Genomic DNA, 16,683 nt, shown 5'->3' on the forward strand with positions numbered 1-16,683 from the left:
AGAGGTGAGGTCCGTGAGGATGAGAAGTAAAGCTCAAGTGGGTCCATGCTTCGGTTGGTGGGTAAATCACGTGATGCTATCCCTATCATAATTTTTTCTTCGCTTGGCTTTTCTCTTTCCTCTTCCACACTTGCTTGCATCAACAGGCGGAGATCTTAATGTTTGGACTCCGCAAAACATGACAATGCAATTATACGCTTTATGATACTGACCTTTGATGTGAGGCCGAGTCTTTATGAAATTGCTGCTCAACGTCATGAGCGCATATCTTCAATGCTGAAGCTTTTGTTATTGCCAATGGATTTTTTATCGCATTTGGTTATCATCAAGTTCTTCCCTAGGTTGCAGCACTTCTGTTGTCCTTGGATTGAATAGCAGGGATATGAGCTCTTCTCTTCACGATTCAAATGATGATTTTTACATGAATATTGAACCAGGATGTTATATTACACTTGAACTCCTGGGGATGATCATTAATACACTGAAAATTCTGATCAATCACGAAGAAGAAGATATCATTACCTGGTGAAATAGCTAAATCAGTTAGTTTATTGAATGTAATTATTTTTCATCCATGATTCATTAACACGTAATTGGACGAATATGTAGTTTGATACATGAGTATTATCATTGGGATATTAACATCGGCATCACCCAGAACTTAGGTAGACTTCCCGCCTTTACTACTCTCTCGTTCTGCTTGACTCTCCTGCAGTGCCTGCTGAATCCATGAAGCGTCTTTCCTCTCAGCTTGTCGTGAACTCGAGCTTACTGGCGGTTGTATTTGTGCTTCATGTCTGGCTGTGCGGATCGAACTGATGCAGTAGCCACAGAGAATGATAGCCATGGTGAAAGCCGCGATAGGTGCATTCAGTGACTTGATTCTATATTAGCTTTGAATATAACACAGTCTCGTAAGGATCCATTCAGAGGAGCCCATTATACATGGATGGGTAAAGACATTAAGGATAGAGTGGAACGTACCCCTGAAGGACGACCAAGGGTCTTGAGATTGCTCTTCTGTGCCATGAGCTATGTGTCGCTAGCTCAGACACAATTAGGTTTTTAGTTCCCGCAGGACGCGTTCTAGTACTTACACACCTGTTGATGTGGCCAGTTGCTCATATGCTCTGCCAGCGAAGAAGACAATATCGGATGCACTTAGTGGTTTGTATACTTCGAACGTCACAGGTCCAAGCCACCAGAGCGTTTCAGGTGCTGGATACCGTTGAGATGTGGTGATTGGAGAGCGGATAAGAATTATTGATTGGTGGCCCGGGGTTTGTCATCAGTTGGTCTAGGCTGAGGTCTTTTTCTTTGCCTAAACCACAACGCCAATTGAGCTGTGAATCACAACTCAGTCCACGGGTTAACATCCTTGTCAATAGCACATGGCTATCGGCAATATTATAAAACAAGGAAAACAAAATATCCCGAACAATGGATCCTTCAAGTTGTTAGGTGGTACTCCTCTTCTTGGACCTTATGTATTAACAATTACATGGGGAAGTTCCAAAGTTCCAGTAGTAGCACTACAGGTAGCAGTAGGATTAAAAGTTGATACATGATTATCGATTGCAAGTGATTAAAATCAAAGTATGGAGTAAAAACGATTTATTATATACAACCGCTTAGATATCTCATTCCCTATCATGAAAATACCCCTCAAAGTGCTTCACCGAGAACTCCGATCAGTGATCGGACGCGATTCCTCTTCTAGCGCCGGCACTCATGCATAGTTCGGGGTTCATCTTCTGTTTCTGAATTTGCCGAGTTCATATTGCTATCTTCCGAGTCTCCTCGGAACTCCCGCGGATATGGAAGATTCGCGATAGGCCAAATGAATCAGATATTAGGATCCATTCTTTAGGGTACCCATATAGTATCAGTCATGAATACATAGTACTCAATTGAAAGCAGAAAGAAGATGAAATCACTGGGCATAGAACTACCCCGGGAGTAGTGTCTATCACTGCCCTGACAGTAATACCCACCATTGGATATCATACCTATTCCATTGGCCGAGGGATGTTCCATCGGAAAACAAGTTAAGTGCAAGAGTCCACCGCGGACAACGTTAATGGCCCTTAGGTCAAGCTCGCCACCGCTCCCCCTCAGACTGATATCATTTCAGTGGATATAGACTGGAACATTCCTCTTCTTTTCAGTAATTTGGGAGTCGAATCTCTGCAATTTGGTTCAATAGAATAAAGAACGTATGGGGGAGCTGCTGAGTCAGCTCCGATGTCCGGCGATTCGGAGTATGGTGATTTCCCCATTAGTATTAGCGCGAACGCTGAATAAGAATCAGATTATTTAGCAATGAATTCATCACTTCCCTCTTCCATATCAGATCTTAGTTTCGCCATCTCTCAAACAACTCATCTACTTTCCCACCACTCATCCATCCAACCCCGCTTCTTTTAAAACACACAATCTCTACAACAATGTTCAAGCGTCTCGTCACCGTCGCTCCTCGCGTCGGCGCTGTCGCGCCCCGTACTCTTGCACCCCTCTCAGGTCTGCAGGCCGTTCAACCTATCCAACGCCGTACCCCAACTGCCGCCCCTGTTCAGCGCCGTGGATACCACGAGAAGGTCCTGGACCACTACAACAACCCCCGAAACGTCGGTTCCTTCAAGAAGGGCGACCAGGACGTCGGTACCGGTCTCGTTGGTGCCCCCGCCTGTGGCGATGTCATGAAGCTTCAGATCCGTGTGAACAAGGACTCCGGTCGCATCGATGACGTTGTCTTCAAGACTTTTGGTTGTGGTAGTGCCATCGCTTCATCAAGCTACCTTACCGAGCTTGTCCGCGGCATGACTCTTGATGAGGCTGGCAAGATTAAGAACACTGATGTGGCGAAGGAGCTCTGTCTCCCTCCCGTTAAGCGTATGTGACATCATGATTGCTTTGATCATTTGGGTTATTTGCTAACTTGGTTAATTGTAGTGCACTGCTCCATGCTTGCTGAGGATGCTATCAAGTCCGCCATCACCGATTACTACACAAAGAACCCCAAGGCCAAGGCTACCGATCTCTCCGGTACAGGTGCAGCTATCCCTGATGTTAAGGTTGAGCACACTCCCGCTGCTGCTCTATAAATTGCCAATTCCTGTGAAGGGTTCCGCATTTTCCGGCTCAGGCGGAGCTGTGGATAACGTTGTTTTTTTGATTTTTATGTTATTGAGATGTGATTCCCCGCGAGCGTTGTGAGGCACAATCGTTTCATTGACAAGTCTCGCTTGCTCCCAAATAAGATTGTGTGGGAGCTGTTTATCAATTTCACAGAGATGGTGATCTTGGTACCAGGGCGAGGATTCAAACAAATTCGTGATACGATTATGTTTGCTGTACAGATTTTTCTTTATTACTATTCTCTGCATGTTTGAATTCTTTTTTATTTTTTCTGTGGTGGCGCCTGGGTATCTCGGATTTTTATGCAAAAGCGTGCTGCCTCGATAGTTTCAATCAAACGACGAAACCAGAACTTGTTTAGCCTACTCGTAGTTTTTAATTGCCTTTTTGATAAGAAAGATATTTAAGATATTTAAGATATTTAAGATATTTAAGATATTTAAGATATTTAAGATATTTAAGATATTTAAGATATTTAAGATATTTAAGATATTTAAGATATTTAAGATATTTAAGATATTTAAGATATTTAAATAAAAAGATACAATAGTCTATTTTTGAAGTCTATCAACAAATCTAACTGTACAGACTACTTTAGTATAAAAAGCAGTCAACGAACAGGGGTACACTGCCTGCATTTGTGTAGTCAGGATAACCTTGAGACAAAACATGAGACATGAGACCAAAAAAGGAAAGAAAACGCCATCGCTAAATGCACAGACAGCCCAGCCGAGACATCCATGCTCTAATACAACCTCAATCAAAACAAGGGATATATATAAGTAGAAACAGAATAAGAAAGGTCAGTATAGGCCGTATTTTTACAAGGGTCGCAGACCGAAGCGACTCTTCAAGCTTAACACTGCCTCGTAAACAGACAGCTTTGCTTCCACGCGGAGGAATCCGAACCAGGCGGAAAGGTATCGGAAAAGATTCAAGAAGGCACCGCCAGATTCCTGGATCTGTTCCATTTGTTCCTCGAAAACAGTACGGGTGGCGTAACGAGCTAGGATGAGGAATGTGCGCATAGGACCCTGGCGGGTGTGCAGGTTCTCGTCAAGACTGCGAGCTATAGGTCTGTTAGCAATTCATGCCTTTAAACATTGATGTAGGGAGGGGATATTCATACTGAGATCATTGGTCTTGAGAATGAGGAGGATGATCCGTGGTACTTGACCTAGTAAAACTACCAGCTGCTGGAGCATACCCTCGCCCAATGCATCGGTGATATGTTTCTTTTCATCTGCATCGCGCGAAGAAGTAATATCCTTGGTCAAAACGCTGTAGTCGCGACCAGTGATAGCGCTAGCGAAAAGCGGGAATTGCTCATCGGTGACACCGGCAACCTTGTACGCATATTCACGCATTCGGGGAACATCTGCGTCGATAACTGCCAGCCAGAGCTTAGCATAGTTCCGGCGCAGCTCGCGTGGAATATTGCGGTAAAGTCCGTGGTCGTAGAGAATGATATCGAAGTTCGGGTGACGGCGGTTCGGGTTCGGACGAATGGCAATGTTTCCACCATGCGGATCGCAGTGCAGAGGGGCATCATCGCCAAAAATCATCTCATTGAAGATATGGGCAAAGGCAGCGGAGACTTCGTCGCGGTCGATGTTATTCGCATCTAAGAATTCAAGGTCGTCGGGGCGGCGGCCAGAGATACACTCCATTACGAGAATGCGCTTTTGAGACCACATAACTAAATAAACATGTTAGCGCCGATATCTTGTGAACACACCATCCAGATTACTACGTACCTTCAGGAATGACCAGAGGAGCATCGGAATGCTTTTTGAAATACTCGCTAGCCTCGGTGGCATTCTGAGCTTCCATACGGAAATCCAGCTCTATAGGCAAAGATAGATCCATTTCTCGAGACAGCCATTCCAAATCGTATTCGGGGAAGAATTTCTTGAGCATCGAGAAGGTAAATCGGGTCAAGGCCAGATCCAACGGAACCCATTCAGCGAGTGCAGGGTGCTGGACCTTGACTGCAACCTTTTGACCGGTTTCCCTAAGTGTGGCGAGATGGACCTGAGCAAGCGAAGCGGCACCAATGGGCAACGGTTCAAATGAAGTAAACAATTCTTCAATCGTTTGGCCTGTATCCTGAACGAACATTTCGGCGATTGACTCAATAGACGAAACGGGGCACTTGTCTTGGAGGGGGATGAAAGTTGTGGTCCATTCGATAGGGAGAAGGTAGCCCATGCTGCTGAGATGCTGGCCTAACTTGATGAAAATAGATCCGTTCTTCTCGAGTACTCGGAGGGTTCGCTCTGCGCAGCGTTTGTGGCATGCTCGGATGTTGGCGTTGCGTTCTTCGGGGGAAGTACTTTCCTCCTTGAGGGTTACGCGATAGCTGTGATCTGTGTTAGCAAGCGCTCTCTTCCTTTGATTACCTTCAAATTTCAAGGCTAGTAAGATTTCCTGCCTAGAAAGATCGGCATATACTTACTCATTGATGCATACAGCCAGTGTGCCGACCACACGACCACTTCTTTTTGCCGCACCATATACATGCTGGAGTTCATTGGAGTACACCACAGTCACCACACCAAGAGTGCCCAGGACGACCAAGTATTTGAATCCTTTCCCTTTCGACTTGGGCTTGGATCCGGCGCCGTTGTTTTGCTGGCTCTGGGTCTCCGTAGAAAAGAGGGGGGTTTTAGAGGCAAAACCGCGCCGGCATGGCGTAGCAATCGAACTCGGCGCAGACTGTCGAGAGCCCCATGGCTGTTCAATAGCTGTGCAAGAAACCAGCGGTGTGCGCAAGGATATACCACTGAAAGAGGGTCTGGTAATCGAGGCTTTCGAGGACTGTCGGATCACTGGGGCGGGATTGGTCAATGCCCGCAGCTGCAGGCGAAATGCGCTCATTCCGACCAGGGACGGTCCTGGAAAAGGGGGACAAAATCAGAAAGAAGAAGGTTGATTGATTTATTTCATGATCATTGCAATCAATTGAAATTGTATGATCAAGGAGATTTTTGAGACGGTTATCGCCGCCAATCGGCTTGTTCTCGCCCGGTCTCGGTGGAGACCGCTCACGTGATACTACGTCATAGTAGCATATTGATGCATCCCAGTTTGAACAACTTGAACCTTGGAATGTGAGGTTGATCTAATGAGATGAAGTTCTTTCAAGTTGGTACTTTTGGAGAGTTTCTCTCTCTGTAAAGTGCCATTGTTGAATGCAGATACTACTGTCTACTATATCTACCATTCTCTCCAGAACATATAACAATGATAAGTATTACATCTTATTGAAAGTATTAAAGCCTGTTTAGCATCCAGTGCTCATCACAGAGCAACAGAAGAAAGGAAACATGTGAACACAAGTGACCCAAGTGACCCAGTAGCCTATCCCCCAACCTCATTTTTTCATGACGCCATAGGTTTTTAAAAACAGAATACAAAAGAAAAGAATCTCCGCAATGTCATAGAAAGTATTCGAGATATCAAGCCTCGCCGGACAATTTAGGTCCATTCAGAATCAGTCGTTGTGGGACGTCGGCGTCGGGGAATTATCGAGGGACGACGACCAAGAGAGCTGGGGGCGGAACCTTCATCATTTTGCAGTATTCCAACTTGCGATAGTCGATTAGATATGCCTCGATTCACACGAGGTCGTGCTGGTGCAGGTGCACTGCCATTCATCCCAGAGCTAAGAGCTGATAAGCCACCGTCTCGGCTTCCAGGTCTCATTGCTAGAGAAGATCCACTGAGTGCGTTGCGGGGGTGTCGTGGGGTTTCGCGTCCTTCAAAAAGTCCCCGAGACTGGCTTGTGCGGTTGGTCTGAGGAGTTGATGGGGTAGAGCTGGAAAACGGGGTTGGCGGCGTGGTAGAAGTACTCTTTCTGCGACTGACTGGTCTACGCTTGCCGAGGCTGTACACATCGCTGCGTTCATTAGACTCAATTAACTTTCCTGCCATGTCTCTGACAAGAATAGCAGAATCGTTTTCAAGTTCTCGAATGGCATCCAATAGGCCATAGGTAGAAAGCAAACCACCTTGCTGTTCACTTGAATCGCAGATACTCGAGATGATACGCAGGATGTTCAAGCGAACTGCCGCCTTGGTATGATGAAGCTTCTGACCAAGTCTGTTGAAAAGGTCCGGTCGAGCAAATGTCGATGCCACCGGGGGACTCAATCGAAGAAGCTTCTGTAGGGGTTCAAGGAGATTCTCAAATGCGTTTGCCTTTGAGACTGCCAAGCAACCCACGATAGCATCGGTAAAGGATGGTCTATCCTGGCGATTGTCCAAAAGATGTTCCTCAACCTTGGCAGTTTCTTCTTGTAACCAGGTAAAAATGGCATCTAGGGCAGTGACCTGCCAGTAAGGATCTGCAAGCAAGGAGATGTAAAAGGCAAGACCCTTGTTACGCCATAACTCTCGGCGGCCGACCTTGCCGGACTGGGCCATGTCACACAGAATAGGCAAGGCAAATTCCTTCAAAGGTCTTTCGGTTTGGACGATTTTCTGGAGCAATGGTACGATACCATTGAGAGCAGCGTCTTCCTGTCGGGACTTGTTCAGGCGACACATATTGTAGATAGTGTTGAGAATTTGGTTCGAAACCTCCCTGAAATGCCCTCTTTTCATGGTTGACCGGAGCAACTCAGTCAGGACATCGATTGCATTCGAGTTTTGAAGAGAGTCAAGAGTGGTTGACAGCATAGAAAGATTCTTGATGAACTTCAACATTGTAATTTGGTGGATGGGTGACATTCGGCGGAGTTCTTTCAGGACACGATGCAACACGGTTCGCTCTGCTATCATCTCCTTGACATGATTCTCGGCCTGCGAGAAGATGAAGAAAATGTTGGCAATGCGGCCCTCGATTATCTCCGCAAGGTCACCTTCCTCATCCAAAACACGACTTAAGACAAGTGAAAGGGGATCAAGGACAGAGTTGCGGGATAAAATTCTGCAGAAATCATTCTTCGGAGTAGAGCCCTGCATGCAATTTGTTAGTCAAATGTCAAGTCATAGTGACGACGCTCAATGTAATCACCTGTAGCTCGAAAACACTCCAGATTCCATTCACTCCGATCAAGACAAGATCACGTTCGTCCTCGTAATCATCCTCTAAGAATTCAACCAAGACATTAAGACCACCAGCGCTGACAAACATCTGGAGGGTGAGAGTCGAAGTTTGATACATCTGTTGCACAAAAGCCGCAGCCTCGAGACGAATTTCACGAGGGTACTTCTTCGAAGCAAACTCGTTCACAATAGGGATTCCACCAACAAAGCACAGGTTTTCTTGAACCTCGTAGTCATTACAGATGATAAGATTGACAACTCGAAGTAAGCAAAGAACAATATCACGTCGACGAGAAGTGTCTAGGATCTCTAGAATGGGGAGCATGCCGTGAGCGCTGATGATGATAGTTTTGGTTTCAGGTAGATCGCAAAAGATTGTGAGGAGCTGCTCTGATATGTCCGCAAGAACATCCTCATCTTGGGAAGTCTTCAAAGAGTCGACCAATCCCTCGACTTGGTTCCGCAGACGGGCGTACTTGTCACGCGCGATGTTAGCTTCTAGGTCCATTTCATCGAATCCCTCTTCCAATTGGGCAAATGGATCATCATCGTCGTCTTGATCTCCTAGCCACGAGTTACTGGACAATTTCGAGTTCAGCATCAGAGTGCTACGATCTGAGCTATCGTCACTCTCAGTAGCATCAGATCCCACGGTTTCAGCCCCGAGTATATCGGAGAAGTCCTCGTCAGTCTCGTTTTCCGCGAACCTTTGGATTTCAATGGCAGACCGATCTCGCTTCACAGAGAGCTGCTTTCGTAGTTGGGGATGCTGACCACTGCGGTCATCACCAAATGCATTGTATCCATTTTCGCGAATTGGAGACTCTGGGTCGTCGTCTTCTTGAATCAAGCCAAGTTTACCATCAATCACATCCTCGTTGGCCATGATGAGGTCGGTGTAATCCTCGACCGAGTTTTCCTTGTAGAGAGCAGCTGGTCGTGGCCGTCTCATAGGTGGTGCGGGATTCCGCGTCAGAATTGGAACATTTTGCATCGCTGATACTTGGGGTCTATCGTCCTGATGACGAGCATAATCTTGAGACTTGGAGGGCTCGGCTGCCGAGGATCTGGCAGGAAAAGGTCGTATTGTTTGGAGAGGGTCATTTTCTGGGGCTGGCATAGAGGTTCTCGCAAAGTCATCAAACTCATCAAAACTGTCATCTGATCTCAGTATCGTCCCATCAAGTGACGCAAATGCCTTGAGTCGCTCCGAGGAGAGCATTCCTCCGAAGTTATCGTGAGGTCGAAGATGAGGTAATTTCAATGCGCTAGGAGATATGGCAGTCGCAAAGTCATCGTCCCAATTGTCGTCCTCAGCGGACTCGGCAGATCTAAATCGATCCGTGGCTTTGATAGAGGTTGGAGAAGGTAATGTGTCAACGAGAGAATTGCGCTGGGTGGGAAGAGGTCCAGCCCCGTGGTCAAACTTGTTTGGCTTCTTCGAGGTACCTGTCCCAGGAGATCGCAGGGCCTCGTTCCATTCTTGCACACTTTTCACGGCTTCTTCGTATTCGGTGGATTTCTTAGGAACTACAGAGTCGGATCTTCTAGCGTTGGCGATCCAAGGGTGTTTCAACAACTTCTTAGCTGAGACACGCAGGTTAGGGTCTTTCTGGAAGCACTGCATTAAGAAGTCTTTCACGGCCTGTTATGTGTTAGTTTTTTTGGAATTCAATTCAGTCCAACAAAGAAAGATATCATACCGGTGAAGCACCCTGAGGAAGTGGTGGATGGTCATCATTGACAATACGGAATAAGGCGGGCATAGGTTGTAGGTGATGATAGGGAGGTTTGCCTTCAAGAAGTTCGATGACTGTGCATCCTAAACTCCAAATATCAGACGCAGTGGATGCACCTGTTAGTTCAATAACTTCAGGTGCCATCCAGTAGGGAGTTCCGACCACACTCGACACGCTCAGTCCAGTTGTCCTGCTGGCTACACCGAAATCGGCAAGTTTGACAAGACCCTCTTTCGTTGTCAAGATATTTGCTCCTTTGATGTCGCGATGAATGACACCTTGCTCATGCAGATACAACAGACCATGTAAGACTTGGGACATGTACAAGCCGACCAAATTTTCCGGGAAACGACCAAAGTTTTTGGCAATGGAGTGTAGGGAGCCATTTTCACAATACCTATAGATATAGTTAGTAACCAGGACCACTGTGAAGTTAGATTGGCATAGTATAACATACTCGAGAATGATGTTCAAAGTTTCAACGGACTTTACAAATCCATGGTATTTCACAATATTCGGGTGCTGTGGTTGTGGTCAAAAACAAAAAAACCTCATATAAGCGCGGGGGATGTCTTACATCAAGATTTTTGAGGAGATCAATTTCCAGCTGCAAGACCTCGTATCAGCAAATTCTCCAATTTCACGGATCAAACATCAACACATACCATAATAACACGCAATTCGCTTGTAGGGAGGTCGACCAATTTAATTTGTTTCACCGCAACTGTCTCCCCAGTATTCCAATTCAAGGCACGATACACAGATCCGAAAGCTCCTTTCCCTAAACAGTCACCCAATTGCTATGAGGGCTCACTATCAGCACCGAATTTCATAACATGTGGGCGCATTTATGATATAGGGTATAGATGGGTTCATACGTAGTCCTTGAGTTCCGCCACATCCTGAGCAGATGATTTCAAGACTTTATCTTCCTTTGGTTTCTCATCCCGCTTTGTTGGGCTCGTGCCAGCCCGGGTCAAGCGAGGCTTAATCGGCGTGCCGGGAGTCCTGGAGGGGGTGAGTGGGCGCGGTCCCTCATTCCCGTCGCCTCGTGGGACCATCGCGAGGCTGATTGGGGGCTGTCTTGGGTTCAGCTCGAGAGATTCGATTTGACCGAGGGTCTCAGAATGTGGTTTCAGGTAAACGGGGTGGGGTGGAGGTGAAAGCTAGGGAAGAAGGCAGGAGCCGTGGGTGACAGACTCCGGGATCATGTCCGCCGTCTCTAAGAAGCTCAGACTGTTAGTTTTATCTTGATTGAGCAGATCGCAAATAACCGGATTGGAGAGTGTGGGTGGTATCTGGTCCAAGCAAACGTTGGGAATAATGAGGGTCTCACCAAGCGATTACCATGCAGCTAAAACCGTGACACGGTTAGGGGTCAAGTAGATGTGAGTTCAGGCACGTCAAATTTAACGTTTTCAACCTTCTGACAAAATAGCAGGTCGGACCAAACAGGTGTGAGGGAAAGTTGGGGTTGCAGGTGGTGATTGTTTTGGAATTTCCTTCTCCACAGGTCGCCGCATCATGCAGCGGCTGTGCTGAGTGCCCGCTGATCAGCCCTACGCCACTACAAACATTTGAACCCGCTTTCTTTGTTTATATTTTGGGAATAAGATCATCTCATTAATAAAGAAATAATATCTACTGGGAAAATAACAAGTACTCTATAGTGGATAATTCTTTTGATTTTTATGTTTGTTATTTATTCATACAAAAGGGGGGCAACTGGACCCATGGATAGAGCTAGATAGAGTCCCGCTCAAACCAAATATTCAATTTTGCCCAGGTGGAATAGGGGGGTATCATTTCAGAACATCGCGAAGTAAACGGTGCACATCGGAAATCAAGTATAGACTACCAGCAATAACAAGTGGTCCACCATGGGAAACCTTGCTGGCCCATTGAAGAGCAGGGACCAAATCTCCCTCAAAACTCTTCACATCTCCAATCTCGGGAATGGATTGAATAGCGTCAGCGAGTTCAACGGCATTGGTCGGCATTACCCAAGGCATTCCATCAACAGGTCCAAACTCCGCTGAAGCAACATTGTCTCCGGGGCGAATGATGGAGCGGAAGACTCCTGCCAGATCCTTTCCACTTGAAGCAGCAACCACCCATGTCACAGGTTGAGATTGAGATCGTAGTTTACGATCCACAAATTTTCCAAGTACATTGGCTGATTGAGGGTTATGAGCTCCATCGAGAAGAACCGGTTCTTCACGGCCAACAAGAGACTGAAGACTGATATTTTCCAAGCGACCAGGCCACTTCACGTCAGTCAGACGTGGAATCAAGGATAACACATCTGCTCCGGGGTGAACTTTGGGCAAAGCAACGCGCAGGGCTGATACAGCACAGCTCATATTTTCTTGCTGGTGGGGTTCAAGGTCGACGTTCTTGAAGAATTGCGCGAGAGCTGGGATTTGTTTCTCTACCCTCTCCGGGGAGACAAATGTTGCGTCGATACCAAGTTCTTGGATACGGTTCGACAAGGTCTTCAGCACGGCCGGTTCATTGGTATTGTCAACGATACAAGGTACCCCCGGCTTCAGGATTCCTGCTTTCTCTCGAGAAATTTCCTCGATGGTCGAACCTAGAAACGCCTGATGATCCATGCCAATCTTGGCAATGACGGAAACCAGTACATCACTCAGTACATTTGTAGCATCAAGACGACCACCCATGCCCACTTCAACAACTCCAACTTCGACTTTTTCATGATTGAAAATCTCAAATGCGGTCGCTGTCAAAAGCTCAAACTCGGAGGCCCCAATCCCCAATTTTTGGTCTCGTGATTTGACTTGATCTTCAATCTGTCGAAATAGTGATTCCTGGACGACTCGTTCGCCAATTGTAATACAGTCCCACCGATCAATCAAGTGTGGTGATGTGAAGCGACCACATCGCACACCATCTGTAGAAAGAAGGTGCGACAGATAAGCGCTGATTGAGCCTTTTCCATTTGTCCCCGCAATATGGATGGCCTTCCATGATAGCGGGGTTTGTTGGAGGAGACTCGAAATGCGACTCAAGCCTAATTCAATCATTCTGTGAGTGATGTGATAATTGACTTAAATAGCTTCAACTTTCATAATTTAAGTGGAGCGACGGTCAAGAGATATTCTTTGTACTCCGCAGTGGTTCTTGTAGCTAAGTAACTCTCCCGTCTCTATCACTTAAGCCGCGCATTGTAATCATCACGTGATGGTCCAGCCACCCCAAAAATCCTTTTTCCTTCCGATCGGACTCCATCCTCCCCACTAACTCCTGGAATCTCCGGAGTCACGCCGTTTTGTGTTTCTAAACTCGTTCTCCACTTTCGTTTATTCAGTTTATTCAGTTCTTTTACATTCAAAAATGGGTATCCCGTAAGTTTATATATTTGCGACTCATTCTTTTTTCTTTTGCGCCATCATCGCCATTCTAACTGACGTGATTACAAGGCTGTGGCGCGAGCCGTCGGAAGTAGATGCTCTCAAGTCGGTTGAGAAAGATGCAACAGCCGCCGCACGCTCCGCGATTCGACGTCATGCCGTACCCCGACGTCCCTCACGCCAGGCTCGGACGCGTGGTCCCGGCCTTCTATCCTCATTCCAATCTCAGATTCTTGATGAAATCCAGCGTGGCGTGCGCGGTGTGGGTGAACCCCAAATGGGGGTGCGCTCTCCTGTGCTGAACTTGGGCATTAGTGAAGACGGCTTAGATCTGGACTCAAGTAGACGTGATGCGCTCGGTCGTAATCCTCCACATCCTCCACCCCGTCAAGGAGATCATTCAATTCGCCGCCCTAGAACAGGTCGAGAGGAGGCTCTGGCTGATCTGCTTAGCCGCCGCGACCCCCACCTCGACTCTCGACCTGGCGCGCGTTTTGCAAGTCCTTCTCTTACACCGAACTTTGCTCCGGCGGTTGCGTATCATACCTCTGCTCCCTCCCATCCATCAGCCGAATCTACTCGTCCTATTACGATTCCTCGTCTCCCCCGTCTCCGCATCCATAACAGAGATCCGAACCCTTCATCTGATCCACCTTCTTTCACACATCGAGACTATCGCCCTGGCTGGATACCCAACAGACTCGCTCGCGAGTCTGGAATGGATGGTCTTGGTGATCGCCAACGCAGTATGAGTCCAGATGGAGATCGTGAGACTGATACATGGGAGCCGATGCGTTCTACCATAACCCCCGATGTCAACTTGCCATCTACCGATACCTCATTTGCCTCTTTGATTGCTGCTCCTCCAACCGATACACCCCGCAATGGCACTTCCCGACCATCCGCCACCTCATCTTTAACGTTGCCTCCTGTTCAATTGGCGTTAGACCCATACGATCATCTCCATCCCTGTGATCTGAGCTCAGACGATGAGGATGGTCCTGTTATTCACCGTCTGATCGGATCCTCCGGGTTTCCTCATCTTCCCCGTTCACGCGGACTCCACTCTACCATAAGCAACCATCCACCTATTCCCACCATTTCCTTGTCATTTTCCGATTCCTCAAGCGATACCCATCTCCAGCAAATGCAGGCCATTCTGGATCGACTTGCCCGTCGAGAAGAAATTCCCGAAGATTGGTGGGCAGGGCGGGTCTGTCTCACAACATGGGCCGTGGTCTCAGCACTGGCGCAAACCCTCAAAACAATGACAATGACCACACTTTCGATCAGTGAAATAGCGTGTCTCTTTCCAACACAATGCATGCCACAAATATTTTATGATTCCGGCGTTCTCCTGGTTGACATTTTTCTTTTCTTGGGGCAATTCATCTCTCGGCGATTTCATTTTGTTACACGGTTCAATTTTGTCTATGGCGTGATAGAGGGTTTCTGAGTGCCCCAGTGGTTTCTTCGGGCGTCTTTGTTCTTTTATTGTTTACTCTGATCATGTATTTTTCTTGGTTCTATTGTTTTTTTTCTGACTTTCGGATCAGTCTGCACAGGTTGCAGCAATAATTCCCCATTTGCCAGGGGTTCATCGAGTCATGTATGCGCATACCCCCTTCATATGCATTCGCATTCGCATATGCATCTGATAATGTCCCTGAATCGTGGCCATTTCTTTATCCAATCAAAACTCGCAGCCGCAGTTAATTGCATGATGTCATTCTCAGCACTTTAAAAAAAAACCACTAGTAAAGTATCTAAGTAAATCCTATTTACTATACATGATCATAAGTCCTTTTTTTACCTCAATACCGACTGATAAGTTATCATTAAGGGGAAAATGTCGCGTGCCTTGGGGTTCAACGGCGGACCAATAGTTTGTGACGTATGAAGTCAGACCTCGGAGCACAGCAGTCCCCACCGGAATCAGTCATAGCCCCGCCGTTATCGCGGAGTCTGGGAACATTTTCGACGACTTAACTCCAGCCCCATACGTACACATCTGCTCTTTGCCCTACTTCGAACTCCGATTTGCATTGAACATTGCCATTCTTCTGCCGAGAAATATTATCAACCACCGCTTTTTCGGGGCTTTACCACTAGCACGCGACACGAACTCATCTGGAGATTGCGCCGAGCAGTCCTCCGAACGCATACGAGCCTATTCAACCAGAAAGATTGAAATTTCTTTCAAGCACATACTCAGTACAAATCTTATCATACGATGAATCCCCAGGTGGAGCACCTGGTCAAGAAGACATGGGGTAAGTGAGCATTATCATACCAAACATCAACCCCTATTACTCGATTGCCGGTCAAACCCATAAATCAATGTCCCCCTCGCATTCCTCACCAATCTAATCTAATTTATGCTCCTGCTATGCTTATATACTAACTCCCTTTTCTAGACAAATTCTGCTCCACCCCAGATGACACCCGCTTAATGATTGCCGTCAGCGGTATCCCAGGCTCCGGCAAAACAGCCTTAGCCAATACAATGACCACTCAACTGAACAAAATCTATGCCTCCAAAAACCCCTCCTCCCCTCCAATCGCTGCCGCAATTCCAATGGACGGCTACCATTTAACCCGCGCCCAACTCTCCGCGATGCCAGACCCCGCACATGCATTCGCGCGCCGCGGCGCCGCATTCACTTTCGATGGAGAAAAGTTCCTAGCATTAGTGCAAGCACTGCGGGAACCCGTTTCGACGAAATCAACTGCTGTATACGCGCCTAGTTTCGATCATGCGGTTAAGGATCCGGTGGATGACGATATTGCTATTCCGGCGACGTGTCGGGTAATTTTTTTCGAGGGCAATTATTTGAGTCTTAATAAGGAGCCGTGGAATTTAGCCGCGGGGCTGATGGATGAATTGTGGTTTGTGGATGTGGATTTTGAGATTGCGAGGTCGAGGTTGATTAAGAGACATGTTTTGGCGGGGATTGCGAGTGATGAGGTTGAGGCGGATAAGAGGGTGAGAGAGAATGATTTGGTTAATGGTGAGGAAATTGTCAATTATAGATTACCGGTTCTGGAGATTGTTTCGAGTATCTATGATCCGACGTGGGAGAAGTCATAGTCGTTATTAAGGTGGTTTTATGGACAGGTTAGCATTGTGTTTGGCGTGAGACTAGAGCCTGTAGATTCGAAGTTCCATAGAAATGAGTTGATGAATAATTGCATAAGTTTCGCATGGCCTTTATTCCAAGGTTCCATTATGTAAAACTATCAATTGCCCAGGTGATAGTTGATGTTTAGTATCGCTGATAATATGATGGTACATTGTATAGGTAGCTTAATTCAAATATGATTGGTCGTAGCTCGATTCCATATGTCATGTCTTTTATTTCCCTGTATGATGTACATAT

The 16,683-nt window shown here is 46.8% G+C and overlaps 7 protein-coding genes across 7 annotated transcripts; 3 read left to right on the forward strand and 4 right to left on the reverse strand.

Annotated features, from left to right (window-relative positions):
- Nucleotides 1–661: 661 nt before the first annotated feature.
- On the reverse strand, nucleotides 662–1,029 carry N7483_012075 (uncharacterized protein; the record flags this gene model as incomplete). Its single annotated transcript, XM_057095502.1, has 2 exons — nucleotides 662–877; nucleotides 985–1,029. The coding sequence occupies 2 exons, from the start codon at nucleotides 1,027–1,029 to the stop codon at nucleotides 662–664; spliced, it is 261 nt and encodes an 86-aa protein (XP_056941473.1).
- A 1,418-nt stretch (nucleotides 1,030–2,447) lies between these two features.
- Nucleotides 2,448–3,104, forward strand: N7483_012076 (iron-sulfur cluster assembly scaffold protein; the record flags this gene model as incomplete). Its single annotated transcript, XM_057095503.1, has 2 exons — nucleotides 2,448–2,892; nucleotides 2,953–3,104. 2 exons carry the CDS (start codon nucleotides 2,448–2,450, stop codon nucleotides 3,102–3,104), a joined length of 597 nt encoding a protein of 198 aa, XP_056941474.1.
- Nucleotides 3,105–3,959: 855 nt separating this feature from the next.
- Nucleotides 3,960–6,018, reverse strand: N7483_012077 (ABC1 kinase family protein; the record flags this gene model as incomplete). The annotated part of the gene is made up of 4 exons (XM_057095504.1): nucleotides 3,960–4,207; nucleotides 4,268–4,837; nucleotides 4,896–5,500; nucleotides 5,597–6,018. 4 exons carry the CDS (start codon nucleotides 6,016–6,018, stop codon nucleotides 3,960–3,962), a joined length of 1,845 nt encoding a protein of 614 aa, XP_056941475.1.
- Nucleotides 6,019–6,618: 600 nt separating this feature from the next.
- N7483_012078 (serine/threonine-protein kinase) lies at nucleotides 6,619–10,990 on the reverse strand (the record flags this gene model as incomplete). Its single annotated transcript, XM_057095505.1, has 7 exons — nucleotides 6,619–8,100; nucleotides 8,159–9,835; nucleotides 9,894–10,326; nucleotides 10,387–10,451; nucleotides 10,507–10,536; nucleotides 10,595–10,729; nucleotides 10,808–10,990. 7 exons carry the CDS (start codon nucleotides 10,988–10,990, stop codon nucleotides 6,619–6,621), a joined length of 4,005 nt encoding a protein of 1,334 aa, XP_056941476.1.
- Nucleotides 10,991–11,731: 741 nt separating this feature from the next.
- On the reverse strand, nucleotides 11,732–12,976 carry N7483_012079 (dihydrofolate synthase; the record flags this gene model as incomplete). The annotated part of the gene is made up of 1 exon (XM_057095506.1): nucleotides 11,732–12,976. One exon carries the CDS (start codon nucleotides 12,974–12,976, stop codon nucleotides 11,732–11,734), a length of 1,245 nt encoding a protein of 414 aa, XP_056941477.1.
- A 310-nt stretch (nucleotides 12,977–13,286) lies between these two features.
- N7483_012080 (uncharacterized protein) lies at nucleotides 13,287–14,759 on the forward strand (the record flags this gene model as incomplete). Its single annotated transcript, XM_057095507.1, has 2 exons — nucleotides 13,287–13,297; nucleotides 13,373–14,759. 2 exons carry the CDS (start codon nucleotides 13,287–13,289, stop codon nucleotides 14,757–14,759), a joined length of 1,398 nt encoding a protein of 465 aa, XP_056941478.1.
- Nucleotides 14,760–15,536: 777 nt separating this feature from the next.
- On the forward strand, nucleotides 15,537–16,394 carry N7483_012081 (kinase-related protein; the record flags this gene model as incomplete). The annotated part of the gene is made up of 2 exons (XM_057095508.1): nucleotides 15,537–15,576; nucleotides 15,721–16,394. 2 exons carry the CDS (start codon nucleotides 15,537–15,539, stop codon nucleotides 16,392–16,394), a joined length of 714 nt encoding a protein of 237 aa, XP_056941479.1.
- Nucleotides 16,395–16,683: the final 289 nt, after the last annotated feature.

The sequence above is a fragment of the Penicillium malachiteum genome (genome assembly GCF_028827825.1).
Source record: "Penicillium malachiteum strain IBT 17515 chromosome Unknown utg000005l:1.0-9002435.0:326005.0-9005861.0, whole genome shotgun sequence".
Classification (NCBI taxonomy): domain Eukaryota; kingdom Fungi; phylum Ascomycota; class Eurotiomycetes; order Eurotiales; family Aspergillaceae; genus Penicillium; species Penicillium malachiteum.